The sequence below is a fragment of the Anopheles nili genome, chromosome 2 (genome assembly GCF_943737925.1).
Source record: "Anopheles nili chromosome 2, idAnoNiliSN_F5_01, whole genome shotgun sequence".
Taxonomy (NCBI): Eukaryota; Metazoa; Arthropoda; class Insecta; order Diptera; family Culicidae; genus Anopheles; species Anopheles nili.
In genome coordinates, this window is record NC_071291.1 from 28,242,832 (window position 1) to 28,259,131 (window position 16,300).

General features: G+C 51.4%; 1 protein-coding gene across 1 annotated transcript; it reads left to right on the forward strand.

Annotated features, from left to right (window-relative positions):
* Positions 1-1,109: 1,109 nt before the first annotated feature.
* On the forward strand, positions 1,110-16,068 carry LOC128731638 (elongation of very long chain fatty acids protein 7). Its single transcript, XM_053824770.1, has 8 exons — positions 1,110-1,330; positions 10,448-10,589; positions 12,277-12,384; positions 12,503-12,583; positions 12,684-12,846; positions 14,574-14,710; positions 14,785-14,943; positions 15,007-16,068. Exons 2-8 carry the CDS (start codon positions 10,449-10,451, stop codon positions 15,190-15,192), a joined length of 975 nt encoding a protein of 324 aa, XP_053680745.1. The 5' UTR covers positions 1,110-1,330; position 10,448; the 3' UTR covers positions 15,193-16,068.
* Positions 16,069-16,300: the final 232 nt, after the last annotated feature.

Consider the following 16,300-nt stretch of genomic DNA (forward strand, 5'->3'; position numbering starts at 1 on the left):
CCTCATTATCCCGCACACACAAGCCGGGTGATAATCACGATAATCACTGACACGATCGTGTACCAAGCGTGAGCATGTTTTAAGCGAGCTTGCGTCGCATTCCCGTCCGAAGATGGACCCTTACGAGCGATTTTGCAGCATCTCGCAACTTGTGGGCAAGAGGGGGGGAGCGGGAGGGGGTGGAAGAGGAGGGGTTGCTTGGGCGAGGGGACAAACAAAAAGGTAGAAGAAGGGGAGTACGAAGGGGGATCATTATTAGTGATTCGTCGACGACGACAACGCCCGGAATTTCCCTGACGATCGCACGAATGATCGCCGGGATGACGAGCGAGACACGATCAGGCTCGATCCCACAGGTTCGAAAACCCCTACTAGAATCACGGGTAGTACATGGTAGTGGTTGTGGTGGTACCAGGCCGGCTGTAGTGGTAGTGGAGCCACCACAAATCCCAGCCCGTCCCGAAGCGCGATCGTCTCGATCGTCACCGTGCGCGCGCGCGCCTTCGTCGAACGTGAACGCCTTGGAATCGGAAAATCGAGTAGTGGGGGTGGAAGGTGAACCCGCCGCAGGGAAGGGAAAGGGGTCGATATATAAAACTGCGAAGTAGCGATCGCCGAAAACTCATTTCGCTGCCAACAGTCCACGCGATCACGTGCGATCGGTGGAAACTCGTTCCGTTGTAGTATTTGTTTTGTTTGTTTGTTTGTTCGTTGTGTGTGGCAAGGATACTTCCCACCGTGGTGTGATCCTGCCCGTACGGGCCTGTGTGTTTGTGCCTGTGTTTTTTTAGTGTGATCGTGTGCCCGTGAGCGTGCGAATTTAGTGCTCCCCGTGGACTGCTTCCACCCGCTCTCTTAAGTGCCCCCGAGAAAGTGTGCGTGAGTGTTTGCGTGTGTTCTTTTGATTTTTTGCGTGATCCTCTCGAACCCGGGAGCGTGTTCCAAGGCGTGCTGAAAGGATAGCGAACCCTTCGCGGGATAAACCGACGGGTGTGTGTGTGCGTGTGATTGCTCAGGTGGCTATTTTCACGTGCGCGTGAAGGAAAATTCACACCACCCACTTTTCCGGCGCTCGGTGCGCGCTGTTTAAACAAAGTGTGCCAGCCCTTTGCAACGTGCGTTTGTGCTGAATCAGCGATCGGACTAACGCCGGTTAGCGGTGCTGGTGAACCGATTGGACGGACGTGGCGAAACAGCGATCGAAACTGCTGACGTGACGGCAAAAAGGGCCAGCATCAAACCTGCGAATTTTCGGTTGCGAGCCCAGTCCGAAGGGTGTCCCTTGGGTGCGTGATCGTTTCGTGCCGGCCGTGAACCACCATTAGAAAAGGTAGGTAGCCGCAGGTTCGTGTGTTTGTGTGTGTGTGTGCATGTACGTGTGGAAAGTCCCATGGCCAGCTCGGGTGGATTGGGATTCGGCAAAGGCGCACCTTTCGATTACATAGTCAGCCATCTCCGGTGCGATCCTCGCGATCGTTTCGTCAGCAAAACAACACACGATGGATGATATACACACACAAAAAACCCACGTGCCAGATTCGGGAGTTTGGTTGGAAAATTGATTGACGATTGAATTGGGGAAGAAGCAAAAAAAAATACCCCACAAAATCGGCGCTTCATTCGCCGGTGCAGCATTTTGAACCGGTTTTCGGTTCCACCGAGCAGCCAAACGGCAGCGGTCCGTCCGGCCGGACCCGTACGGAATCTGGCCTGTTTTGGGCCGAACCCGTCCCGGCAAAACCGAAAGCGAAAGCGCCGGGTGAAAGGGAGAACCCCGGGACGAGCGAGTGAAAGAGGAAAGAAAAGGTGGAAACGTTACGACAACCGTGGCCGTCCCCGCGGGACGGCGGTTCATTCATTCGCCGATCGTGCGGGTCGATCTTGCGGCAGCTTACGTAAGCGAACTGTGGCCAGTCGGTGCGATTTACGGCCCCCGTAGCCAGCTCATCCTCGTGGGTGTGACAGCATCATGACGCGTCCCGGGCCCTTGGAAGGCGCCTCGACCGATGTGAAGGAGAAACGATCGTGGTGGCACGTTCGGTTAAGGCCACCGGTGGAGCGTCATCAAGGACTCGGGGAAGGTGCGAAATGGGATCGAATTGGTACGATCCACAGTGGTGCCGAATTTGTTTTCTCCGCTGCTGCGAGTGAGCTGCTCCGGGCCATGTCCAGGCAGCAAACTCCGGCCCGGTCACGGCTGTTTGTGGCGTGTTGGCACTTTTTTTTTCACTTAATCGAATCGAGCACCTGCCGATCGAGTGCCGGGTGGGAACGGGCTAAGGCTATGCGATCGAAACAGTGAGGGTCAGCAGAATGGAATCGAAATAACTTGGTTAGCATGTGGGAGCTATGGCAACGTTAACGAACGTGTACTGGAAAATGCGCATCGGAGCTTCCATTTTGGAGCTCTACGCTACAGAATTAGTGGGAAAATTCGATGAAGAGGGAAACATTTGGTGTGCAAGCATGTTTCCCTTGAAGAGGCGATTTTACTCTAACGCTGCAGTGCGACTTGAGCGATGGAAATGATACTTTTATCTGCAAAAGCATTCGAAAATTTTGGCTGAAAAGAAAATAATCATTCTTCAATATAATCTTCTCTATAATATGAGCTAAATACATTCGTTTCTGAATCTAAGCTGATAAACTTATTAAAAAGAAATTGCACACAAGTTTAGCGACACCATAACAATTAAATGAAAAAAACAGAAAGCTTAAATGGACTGCCATCAATTAGCACCACCGGGGAAAAACCCCTCAAAATCTTTATAAGCATTCTTAGCAGAAAATCTACGTCTCACAAAAAACGCCCATTGTGTGTTATGCCTCCGAATGAAATCGACATGAATAGGTTGAAGTCCGGCACCGCCTCACCAAGGTCGCTAGGTGTGGATGACTCTGCATGACGAAATTAGCACATTTGCTTAATTAAAACGCTGGAAATATTGAAACCCCAATGAAGATGGTCACCGAACCGGGCCCGGAAAACGAAAGTGAGATAAGTATGCGCATGATCGTGACTAATTGCTCGTATTCTCGGATTTCTCCGTGCGCTGCGTAATGCAGCCACGCATAATGACGCGAGCCTCGGGGAGCCTTTGGGCCGTAGCGGCAGCTCGAAATGGGCGAGTTTTGATACGCCCGCCCATATTTCACATCAGCTTTCGTACGAAGCCGTTGGTTTTTTTTGCTTCTTACTTTTTCGAGGGAGCGAAACCGTCGCCTGGCGATGAGTGATAAACATGTTTTCACCATTTGTGCGGTTTGCTTCACTTTTCATCTTATTTATTTTCTAATGCTAACACACCCGCACCACACCTTTCACCTCTGAGGGGGGGGGGGGGGGGGGGGCGAAGAGAAAGCGAAACAGCAACCCCTGCTCGGATCTGGTGAGGAGCTTTACGATGCGGAATCGGCTCCCTACCAACCGTGACATTCAACCCAGTCAGCGAGACCACGCGACACGATCAATAACGAGGGGGTTAATCAAACGGCCCCCCACCGTGCTACGAAGGAAAATTGGAGTGAAAATGGAAACCTTTGCCACTCCCGGGTGATCGTGAAAATGCCGATTGTCAAGGTCTGGTGCCTCACTAGCCCCGATCGCCGATAGAAAAGAAGACCAGCACGGCAGACCGGCTCAGGTGGGGGTTGAAAAATGCTCATGCGATTTAAGGGCATTGCGGAGACAATAATTGTGGTTTATTGTTTTCCCAGAACTACTCTTGACCAAAAAAAAAAGTTACCAAACGGGTGGGGGAAAAAGCTTAAGATTTGCGCCCCACCCTACATTGCGGTTAATTTGATAAATGAAGTTTGACTGAGAGCATCACATAAATCTCTACCGAAAACTTGCCAATCATTCCGCACGCACATAAAGTGACAGATGACGCGCGAAACGATCGAGAGGATGGAAGTCATATCTCCAACCCCATCTCTGGACGAGCGTTCGTTTATTTCGTTTCATCCTTTGCCAGCGAACCGTCACGGAAATGGATGAGCAAATCCGCGGTAAACTTGTGGTTCTTGCTTTATTTGAGGAATATTTATTACGTTTTTTTACACTCCTTGAGAATGCCATCTCAAGCCGACAGCGTTTTGGCACTACACGGTTTTCGCCTCTGACAAATGTCACCACAACGCAGGACGAAACGGTGTCCCGACGAAGCCCACTTTTGTGGAGAACTTAATTTAATCCACCGCAGGTACCCATTAGGGCCCATTCTGTCGTTGATGTCATTCTACGGGTCTACTCCACTTAGGGGCCAATTGGGCGCTGGAAAAACCGCACCGTAATTGACGAGCGCGCGTCAATGCAAGAGAATTTCGGGAGAAACCGGCCTCCTTTGTGGCCAGACTCCGGTTGCTTGCCACGATCGGTACGCCATTTAAAAAACAACCAATCGATGTCGGTTTCTCTCTCTCTCTCTCTCGCTTCTCGCTACCCAGCATCCTCCTTTTCCAATCCCCAAACTTGCCTCTTTTATTGGGCGTATGCAAGACACATTACATCACGCGAACGTGGCACGCGGTTTTGTGCGGTGAATTTATTTCGCTTTCGTTCCACACCCCAAGTGAGAGAGAAAGATGCCGGCTTTAGACCTCACTACAGCACTCGAACAACCATGGGTGGTTCAATTACATGCCCCCCTAGGGGTGAACCCTTGCCGTTGATCCCTTTTCGCCGGTTCCAAGTGACCTCCACCCGGTGACCTAATCTCGCGCCTCGCTACTGCAACTACGTCCGAAAGTGCAATCGATGAATAATGCATCGCACCTTCCCAGGATTCCTGCGCCATTTTGCTCCCCAACGGTTCGGATGCTGCAACGATCGCCGGTGATGTAACAGCACGCAAACACAGGGTGCAGCGATGGTGCGCAAAAACCTGCCGATGCTGCCCTAGGTCGTGCATGCCGGCCATTTCGCTCAAGGTTACCGGTTCCCCAACCAAACCGACCATTGGCTGGGTGAGGTTTCCGTGAGGGCCGATGTACGCGTAACGTCACCCAAGTCCCAGGTGTGCGAAGGTCACCCGGTGTCCGAACGTCGATTGCACCACCACCCTGTGGACTGTGGGGTTTTTTGGGTCGTTGTCGCGATCACTGCGTGCACCTGCCAGCAGGGTGCATCCTTCGATCAGGACGACATACCCAACCTGCGTGCGTCCGCACGAAACCACCCACCATGCGTGGTAGCGTGGAAGAATTTTTGTGCCGAAATTCAAACGCACACCCTGTGAGCCAGGAAATTGCCCAAGGCCAATGGCTTTTTGGACAGGTGCGCCCGAGTCCGGGTTGCGGTTTTATTGCTCACGTCCTGCGGTGGCGCTAGGAAGCGTTCCACACGACGGCGATTATGATTACGAGCCGAATCGATGATGGCAAAATTGGAATCGATACGATCCGTCGGTTTGGTGCCACACGGATCACGGATCGGCTTAAAGATGCCACACGTGAACGCTGAATGTGGCGTTCCCATGGTCGCTGAGCCGCATACAAAGTATGCCCCATTACTGGCCGGGAGGGGCCAAACTAGACGGATGTATCTGTCGGTACGTGTTTTGAAAGAGGGGCGAGCTCTTAAAGTGCCTTTCGGTGTATGACGGTGGCGTCGTAGCCGTTACCCAAGACGCCGGTCTCGACCCCGCGTACCGGGAACCGGGTCGATGCAGCATCCAAACCAAACCGTTCGTTCGCATTTCGATTGCAATGAAGGCAACGTCGCGCGCGAGGTGGCAAAGCTCTGGCAAAGCGTTCGTTTAGCCACCCGGAAAATCGAGTGCCCACTGCGCCTGAGTGGGGCGTGTGAATCTTCACACCTCGAGCCGGTAACAACCGACTTCGGTATTCGGGTGAAGAAAAAAAGGCAAACAAAAAGAAAAATGGGAGGGAGGTCCGAAATTGGATAAACACAAACACCGGCCGAAGGGGCAAACAGCGCTTGATGGATTAATCCGCCATTAACTGCTGCCCAATTCCATCCCGGCCGGGAAAATGGGTTAAAATGGTAATAATGTTTGCACACGCGAGTAGGAAGCAGCCATCTAGCGTTTGCGTATGTGTGTGTATGGTTTTTTTTTTTTTTGCTGTTCCACCACACTCCATACAAAGCATCCTTACGCAATCGAGGCGCGAGAGAAGAAAGAAAAAAAAACCACGCAGGCTCGTTTCATTTCAAATGCGTTATTTATTATAAAGCGCCTGTCTTTTACTTGTTTTTTGTGTCTGCCCTGTCTGTCCGGGGAGTCGATTTGCGTCACGTACGTACGATCGCTTACTTTTGTCAACGTTACCTGTTTGGTTGGCTGGTGCAGGGCCTGATGGTGATTAGCCGGGTGGCAATTGCTTGCGGTTTTAATTACGCCTTTCATCCGCGAACCATCTACGGGTGACGGGACGGGGCCGCGAGCAGGATCAAGTTAAAGCTCATGCATTCCGACCGGCCCACCGAGCAGGGGCATCCAGACGGTGGTGAAACGTCATCGGAAGCTGCGGTGTCTGTGCTTTGTTTATCGAGACCTACTAGAACTCGCTAGTACGCCTTCAACTCCACTCCCACCGATACGTCATCAACGGTTGGCTTCGATCGTCGAAGTTTCTAGAGCAGCGCGCCTGCTACCGGAGACACCGGAGACAAGTGGGACCGATACGCGGGACAATTTAACGCGTTAGTGCACGCATTTGCTTTCCTTTCAGCCTCATCCCACCTAACAGCGCTGTTCCATATGCATGGCGAGTGGCCAGTCCATTTGCAGCGGAATGGTCGTTAATTGAGTGTAATCGAAACCCATATGCAGCGAGGGCGAATGTGCATTTGCTGTGGTGAAAATTTATTATCCCACGAGACCCCAACCAGAACCTGCGTGACATTCCGTCGGGCTTGTTTTTACGCTGCTCTCCCCCCCAGCGGGACATAGATCTTGCTATTTGTGATGATTGTTTGCCTCGCCGAGGAATGTTTCCGCGGCTCGCAACGGCGGGTGACTTGAGCGTGAGGCAAACGACGAACCTTCAAAGAGCCACCGGGCGTTGTCGTAAAATATCCATCACCACCGGCATATATTTGCATGTTGCCAGCGAAAAAGCGGCGCAATAGGAAATCCATCATAAAACGTTGGAACCCTCCCCCCTTTGGCTCCGGGAGGGGTGACCGAGAGATCCGATTAATTATGCGGTTTTCGCGCGGCATCTTCAACCTCTGCAATCTGCAACCATCAGCCGTTTGGTGTGTCATTTGCGTAATGTAGATGAGAGAGAAAAAAGAAATAACACTCCCAGGATGGCAAGCGCGTGCCGTAACGTCCTGTAACGTCCTTTAGTGCGTGGTGTCCGGTCCGATTGTGAGGTGTGCTACGAAGGTGTAGAGTTACGAAAAGCAAACACCCGCCCCAGCCGAATCGCCGGATCTCGCGCGCGCTACGAACGCATCGCATAGTCAGCGGATCTTTCCCGCCTAGTGTCCGATGGCTCTCGCGCGACTGTCGTTGACCCTATTCGCGCGTTGTTAAGATAAACCACCCGCTTTCTGTCCATTGCCGGGGCATGATGCGTCAGCGAAATGTGTTGGCTCGTGTGGGTCACTCGGTCGACGTTGCGGGGGACGGTTATGTCAGCGTGTGGCAAAAAATTTGACGCCCCCCCTTCAGCAACAAACTAATGCCAATAAAACAGGCACCCCCCATTTAGCACAAATTGGACCCAGCACACCACCAGCCGACAATGGGGCCCGGTACTCTATCGGAAAACGCGATCTTTACGAGTGGAAATCGGCGAAGAACGATCGCGCAACTGGAACGAAATGGTGGTGAAAAATGGGCAACCATGGCGGCATGGCAAAACCGTGCGGTGGGTCTAATCGATTCGGTGCGATCGCGTAAATTGGTTTACCATTCCATTGTCTCGTTCTAGCGCCTCGTGGTTTGCCCGTGATTTCGGGTTGGCCATTTATTTTACATTTCCGCCGCCCTAAGGTCACCCAGGCTAATCGAAATCGACCCAGCTGGGTCCTTGGAGTCCTACGGTGCGATGGGTACGATAGACTTAATCGCTCCATCGCTACAAAGGCCACCCTTCTTACAGCGTCCATATCGCTCACGAATCCCAGCCAGCACAAATCGATCTGCACGGTTCGCAGATCCTGACCGCGAACGGCTCCGAAAAGGGGCCGCGTCATGGAAAATTGCTTCCAACCGTTGCGCCACCAGCAGGGGAGTTCTTTTCCGAGTTTCTAATCGCGGGAGCGTCTATCAAAGGGCGCGTCTGACGGTTCGACCTTGCCGGCTTCCTAGGTATGCTGGAGCGCATTCAAATGCCGTCATTTTCATAATCACACCGTGGGCCAACATTAACCGACCCTACCCAGTGCTGGCGGGCGGAGCTAATTCGATCCAGCGAGCCGCCGCTTTGCATACGCCGCATGTTTGGTGGCGCACATGTTTCGTTGAGGGTGTTCTTGTGATCGATGTCAACGCACATTAATCAACCTGTGTGCGCGTGGTTGGCGCGTACGATCGTCCTGGCGTACGTGGTTGGCATGCACTGCCGGTGAAGGTGATGAGCAGCGCGATGAGCAGCGCCACTGGCCATCTAACGGATCTAACGGTGGAAGCGTTACGAAAGATTCTAACCAGCGCACAAGCGACGAACCTCGCAATCACTCACCGTGGCCTTCGGCGGTGTTTTTTTTTCTGTTACTGTAAACCCATCACCGTGGGAGGCAAATCGTGTGACGACGAGCCAACCGCGTGTGTGTGGCATTCTTTTAGGGGGCCACGGGGTCAGCGCGATTAGAAGATGAATAAAACAAATGGCGCCGGTTCCGAAGGCACCATTGGCTCATCTCATTAGGCGGATGGCACAATGAGCGTGTTGCGCGCGCGCGCCTGAGTAAGATCGAAAGTTCACCAACCTCCTGCACGACCTTAAAATCCGTTGGACAGTGGGAAAGGACGGGGCACAGATAATAAAAAACACTTTGTCTACGACTAATTCGCTGACCTTTAAGCCATCGAAACCCACCCGCCAGCGGTGCGGTGTTTCAACCGTGGCGTGAGTACTCTCGATCTCGTGTCGAAATAAGCGAGATTCTGCCGCCGTTGCCGCCACGGTTTACCATCATCAGCAGGGAGATGGCTTTCTAGGACATCACCAGCCCGGCGGCTTCAATCCGCAAACCGTACGGCGTCATTAGCGTGCCAAAGGCCACCCATACACCACCATGTTTTGCATTGCATTATTTTACCCACCGCCTGCGATTGCGTGAGCGTATTTGCGTTCATGTTTTTGTCCGCGTTGTGAGACGAATTCACGCAGGTCCTCGTAGGGTTTGAAGCCGCGAATCAATGCGTTGCGGGCGCGTTCTTATTTTGATTTGTTAATCCCTTTGAACTGTGACCCTCGCATCGGTTGGGGGATGAAAAACGGCAAGCAAAAACGATGACTCCCCCACTCGCAAAACGATACCCGTATTCGAATTCCATTCCACTTGTATCCTAGCGGAACACGGCTCGTGTTACTGTTATAACGTGCACAATAAAACCCCACTGGAAGGACACCCGGTTTTGAGTGCAGCATTCTGTCTCCATCCGGGGATGGGCATGAATATTCAATCACCCACGAATGAAGCTAAGCTTCCTGCAAATGCGTTCGCCTGCCCGCACGCACACCGCATCTCCGTCCAACCAAATTTGGATCCTGCAAATGCACTAGCAGCCAGCCGAGAAAAACAAAAAGAAAAACCAGTCGTGGTGGTTGGCGTTATCTTGCGGTTTGTTTTTTGACCCAACCGTTTCGAAATCAGGAAATGGCTCCACACCGGTTGCAGCCTCGGGCGTCATTTATCAACCGTATATATCACCCAATTCCATGCGTTTTTGCGCTTTATCACGCCACTTAATGCCACCCGGGGGCAGGGGCGTTCACGAGCGGGCTCGTTTATTTCACCGCCACCCCGTGGCATTTCCAGTGCCCATTTGCCCCATGCGACCATTTTTCGTGACTCCAAAACGCACGAGTAGCTTTCGGCCAGCCGCTCTACCGGTTTCGGTTTCCATCTGCCGTCCCAGTATGCGGCGTTTGATGAGATGTTTGTCTTCGTTCTCGTCTCGTTCCCAAACGGCCCATCGAAATGTTTGCGCATTTTCTCCCGCGTGAGCTTCGCCGGATGCAAAAACGCAATTGGATTGGGTGTCAAGTGTTTGCATATGGAGGTATAACCCACGCGCGAAAGAAATCCACCACACTACCGGAAGTTCGATTCCGATTGACGTCATTGGCATTCGAGTGAGAGCGTATTTGCTGCACCCACCCACCGGCGGTCCTTGACGTAGACTGAAGTGGCTTTCTAACACGCGGACGGTTCCAGAATTTCCCTTTCACCAGAGCAACAAAGCGTCGAAGCGTGTCACTTTATTTAAGTTATTTTTTACTTTCGTTTCTCCCCACACAGAATGGAGCTTATCACAAACGTGCACCAGGGCTGGCGGTACCTGATGGACGAGCTGTCGGATCCACGGACGCGCGATTGGCCCCTGATGAGTTCGCCCTTTCCCACCATCGCCATCAGCCTGTGCTACGCATACTTCGTCAAGGTGAGAAAAACCAGGGCTGCCAGCATGGAAAAACCTTTTGGGCGCCCGTCTAACGTCTGATTTTTCGCCCATGACTTTGCACAACAACAAAATCACCACAGATCCGGTGGTGGATTGTGAAATCGTCTGGCCAACGAGCGCGCCCAAACGTTGCCACGCTCGAATTCGTACCCCATCCTACGGCTTGCATTATAAAGCGTCCGTGGATTAAGCTTCTGCAGCCTCCAACGTGCTTAATTTAAATCCTACCTTGCAGCAAACTTCACGCGAATTGTGAAGCTCGGTACCCCTTTTTGCGGGGCTGTCGCCGATGGTGCCGATGTGTGCGTTTTCGGGTAAACTCGTCTCGAAACTGTGCAGTCTGATAGCAACCCCAGGACACACGGCTGCCCCGTTGGAACCCCTTCATCCCTTCACCGATGATACGGCCTTGCAACGGCAACGCGCACAACAACGGTCGCGAGTGAACGTACCGCACCATTTCGGTGACATTCCGCTCGAATTTCGCACAGATGTTGTTTGGTTGTCGAGTTGTTCCTCTCTTTATTTTGTACTTGCTTCATTGTACCACACGACAGTTCCCCCGAAAACAGTTCGCATTTGAGCCACAATTGACCTTCGGGACAGTTTATCGACGCACACGCGGATTGGTTTTTCGGGCCCAGGCACAAGGATTCCGCGCGATGCCGAAAGCTTCCAGACCGGTGGAAGAAGTGCACATATGTGCCGCAAGTTCAGTGTCACGCCGATTGTCACCGAACCAACCGGTTCGCGCGTTTGGTGAACTCACCGTTCTGCTTCGTTTAGTGCCGGTCGATGGGACACCTTGGACGACGGTTTGTTTGCTGGCACGCCAATAACCCAACAGGGATTGCGTGTCCTGCGCTATCCGGTTGTATGCAAAACGCAACAATTATGTCACAAGATGGATGAACGGCAAGTTCGACTGGCGGTATTTACTCCCGAGCTACCTACTCATGCCATCAGGTGTTGGGTTTCGTGTGGGAGGATTTATTTGTCAAAACCACATCACCAACCAACGTGGAAAGCGAACAGATCTAACGGCTGACAGAGGTTTTCCCTCTTTTCGCCATTTAGTTTCTTTGTTCTCGGAGCGTAGGAGCAAGGGAAATTGTACATCCCAACGGGTTGAGTCATTCGCTAGGTTATGAACCAAAAAATTTCATTGCATAACCGGCATTTCCCATTGGGAAACATGGAACCTTTTTTTCCATTCGATTGGAGTTCCTTAATTCCTCCACAATAGTGATTTCCCCAACGAGTGGCATCTTCTTTGTGAGGCTTCTCAAACTTCCCGAAAATGTAAAACGATGCTCACAACATCCACGCAATAAGGTTAGCTTGCATCATACACGATCCAGCTCACCGCTTCCACAATAGGTTCAGTGGCCCGATGAATGACTCCCCATCACGGCCACTTCAAGGACTGCATCGTCCATTCTGGAAGCTTCTTAACTGCATCCCAAAGTGCAAAGACACCGTGCAACGGGAGTTTCCGCAACGACAAGCACTTCCGGAACGCCTCCCCACAGGAGGAACTCTCTCAATCCGCACTCATAAACTCGCGACCTCTCGCTTCAAGGATACAGCCTCCATTGCTAACGTTTTTGTTTTCCTTTTTTTTTTGCTTTCTTCCCCTTCCCCTTCCGCTGCCCACCCACCGCAGGTCCTCGGTCCCCGGCTGATGGAGAATCGGAAGCCGTTCGAGCTGCGGAAGGTGCTGATCGTGTACAACTTCTTGCAGGTCCTCTTCAGCACGTGGCTGTTCTATGAGGTAGGTACGGGTCGGTTCCGTTGACCCTCGGTCACACGCGGCCTTTCACTTTTGACGAGGTCCGCCTGCCGCAAGCATTCCCGCACACACACACTAACCGATCTTTGATCTCGTGCAGGCGTGCGTTTCCGGATGGCTCGCCGGGTACAGCCTCCGCTGTCAACCGGTCGATTACTCCCGCTCCCCGATGGCCATGAGGGTAAGTCCCGGCTTCGCCCCCCATTGCGGTTGGGCAGGTTTTCATTTTCATCTCGTGCTCTCTCTCTCTCTCTCTCTCCCTCTGGAAACGCGGTACACAGATGGCACGCGGCTGCTGGTGGTACTACTTCTCCAAGTTCACCGAGTTCTTCGATACCATTTTCTTCGTGATGAGAAAACGGTACGATCAGGTGTCGACGCTGCACGTCATCCATCACGGCATCATGCCGGGTTCGGTCTGGTGGGGTGTCAAGTTTACGCCAGGTTAGTAGCCAGTCGCCCTTCCCGGGGACTTTCTTGAGCATCGGGTTTCGGCCAACCACCGCCAGGGTCTACCGAAATTCCCTCTGTCGGTTAGTTTTGGCAAGGGTTTGGCACCTCAATGCTACCGCGAACCGCATCGATCACGAACGGTGTGACAGGTGTGCCGTTTTTCATCTCTAAAAACCCCCCCACTCAAACCGGCAGCACATCTCAACGAAACGGGTTTCTTTTGCGGTTTTTTTTTTTTGCTTTTGCTTTTTTTCCACACAGGACATTACGTGCGCCATTGTTTGAATGGAAGCTGGCCTGTGACCTGCCAAATAATATGCGCTACCACATTAAATAAACATATTTATCGCTAGCGCATGTCTCGTTAAGACCCTGGCTTTTGGAGTCTTATCGACGACGAGGTGGACCGGCTCGCACTTGAGCGTACTGTCACCGGCCGTGGATAACGCTTCATTTCTATTGTTTCCCATCGCCCTCACGGACGTGAAATGGTGGAGAAATCCCCGACCGATGAAAGATGCGTTTTCAAGGTCCGGAAAACAAACACACCCGTGGCAACGTCAGCAACACCGGCAGTGGGTCAACGGGTTAGGTTGTTGTTTGCTAATTGAATCACCATTCGGTCGCGCGGTGGTGCGGTTTGCAGCATCATGCTGACGAAAACGGTTGCCACAACGAGCGGTGGCTATAAATGGGTCTAACGCGTCGCAATTGATTTTCACAAGGCGTGTGAAATTATCACGAATTTGCGTCGGGTTTCTTTTTTTGCTTTTTGCCATTGCGGCCCATTATTTTCCTCCCGCGTCTGTCAGCGGGAGTCTGTCGTTGTGCGTTGCAAACGTTCCGATCGAGTGAGCCTTGGAAAAGAGGCAGGCCATGACGGGGCGCAATTGTGCGGCTCGTGGATGGGGAAAAGAAAATGAGCTCCAGTTCTGAGACAGCCGGTTAAAAGGTTCGCTTTTTGGCCGTGACCGTTCCAAGCTCTCACAAGAATTGACCACTGCAAAACTGATCCAATCCCCGAGCGTATCATAGCCCAGAAAATAAATGAACCAAAGCAGTTGCACTTTCGCGCCAAAGTGCGTAAAACAAATAGAAATATCGTTACGTTTACCTTTTAAAACTGCGGAAAATGGCGTAGATTCAAACTCCATAACCGTTAATTATTGCTATCATGGTGGCCAAATATGGCTGTGGCTGAGCATTCACGATGGTGCGGTGCCGGTTGTTAATTTTGTTACATCGCACATGCCAATCTAGCTGTAAACTGTAAACAATTGAGCGACCCAAGGCACTTTCGCTTCGGACTTGTGCCAATCGTCCTACGGTACAGGTTCAATTAAAAATTGCCATTAGAAATTCAACTTTTTTCCTACCCATAGCCCGGGTGTGCCGATATAAAGGGCGGTACTGTTTTGATTGAATCACAATTGTTTACAGGAAATGTTTTACGCCAAATAATAATCGCCATCGTAATGTTTGACTGGAACCCACAGCTAGCTTGTTTTTAGGAGCGACAACTTTTGGAGCATTTTCTGACTCTAGAGCTGTCTAACTTAAACAAGAGTATAAAAATCAAATTTTCAGTACAGTATTGTTGAGGCATAACAAAAATCAACTTAAAATGCAATAAATAGCTGTTTACGAATATTATATCAATAAACCTATATCAATGAATCTGATTAAATCCTCTTTTCAAACTACTTCAACTACTCCAGGAGGACATAGTTCTTTCTTCGGTCTGTTGAACACGTTCGTGCACATTATCATGTACGCCTACTACATGCTGGCCGCGATGGGACCGAAGGTACAGAAATACCTCTGGTGGAAGAAATACCTCACCGTGCTGCAGATGGTAAGTAACGCTTTCCGAACTGATCCGTGTTCGTCCAAACTAACCGCCGACGAGCGATCCTTTCTCGTGTACAGGTCCAGTTCATCCTGGTAATGGGCCACGCATTCCAGCTGCTTATCTGGAACGAGTGCAACTACCCGATCGCGTTCGCTTACTTCATCGGTGCCCACGCCGTCATGTTCTACTTCCTGTTCTCGAACTTCTACAAAAAGGCGTACACCGTGCGAAAACAGGTGACACCGGGTGCGGTACCAAGCTCCCACCGTGGTTCTGACCTTCCCATGTCCAATTCCCAGGCAAAGAAGGACAAGGCCGCACAGATGGCGCTGACCAACGGCAACCTCGAGTCCGTACCCAACAAGAACATCCCCAACGGGCACGGTATCGGCAAGCCCGACTTCTACCAGACCATCGACAAGACGATGGAGGACAGCTATTCGACCACGCGGCACCGTGCGTTCGTCGGGTTCGGCAGCAACTAGAGCGGACTGGTCGTAGGTCCGGCCCTCTGTCGCACGGTGAATCCTGTGTTTTCCGGCTCACTCAACGACGTGGGCACCTTGGCCCAAAACCCGCCCAGCCAACGAACCCGAGAGCTTTTCCACGAGAAAGGACTCCTCGAGCCCGGATCGCACTCCATCGACTCGCTGCCAGTGAATGACCGCCTGCTTGAATACCTGCTGCACCTGATGATAGATCGCGAGAACGTCGGCGCATTACCACGTCTCGACGATTCTTGTCGACTCCCTGCGGTGGATGTTGGGCCAGCTTTGGGGTTCCCGGAGGAGGAGCAGTGACAACCAAGCGTTAGACTTTAACTAAGCCGTCGAGCAGGACGATAGGTGTTAGGTGATAAGGCCAAACGTAGCGGTAGATACATTTAACGTTAAGCCTGTTAAGTAAGCCACCGCGTAATGTGGAACGGTTGCCGTCCAGGGTAACCGTTGTGGTGTATTTTCAAAGATTTCTCGTACTGTAAACGTAGGGCCGCTACTGTTTGCAGCTCGCCCATTCGGTTTCGCACTCCCAGGGGACGTGTTGATCGAATAGGCGGGTTGTTTCAACCGCCTGTAAATTATTTAGAACACAATGCCAGGCTCGCCGGCGTACTCACAGTGTAGGGCGGATTTGTCGCCACGCGTGCGCATAGTTGCGATCTAAGCGATGCTTTCGATAACCGAACATAATCCTCCCTTTCATTAGCTGGTAACGTATGGTTTTGCAATCAACGATAATTAATGAGTATTGCGAATAGCTTTGCTTTTTCAAAACCGGTATTGGTAGTAAATAAATACGTGAAAAAAAAGGTTCTGTACTTTAAGAAAACAATAATAAACGCACATCTTTTCCATGTGCATTTTGAATCACTGTCGTTTTATTTTATTTCGAACGTAAACGTAGCAAAACCTGTGTGGTAAATATAGCGAATGGATTATGGAATAAAAAGAGTCTTTAAAACAGCTTCACGGTAGTCAGTACTATTTCAATGAAAGCTATGATTCTTTTTTCTTCCACACAAATAACCATTCATAGATAATTTGAAAAAGTACATTAGATTGGACTCGTTTCATTCCTCTCCAGGGCAAGGCG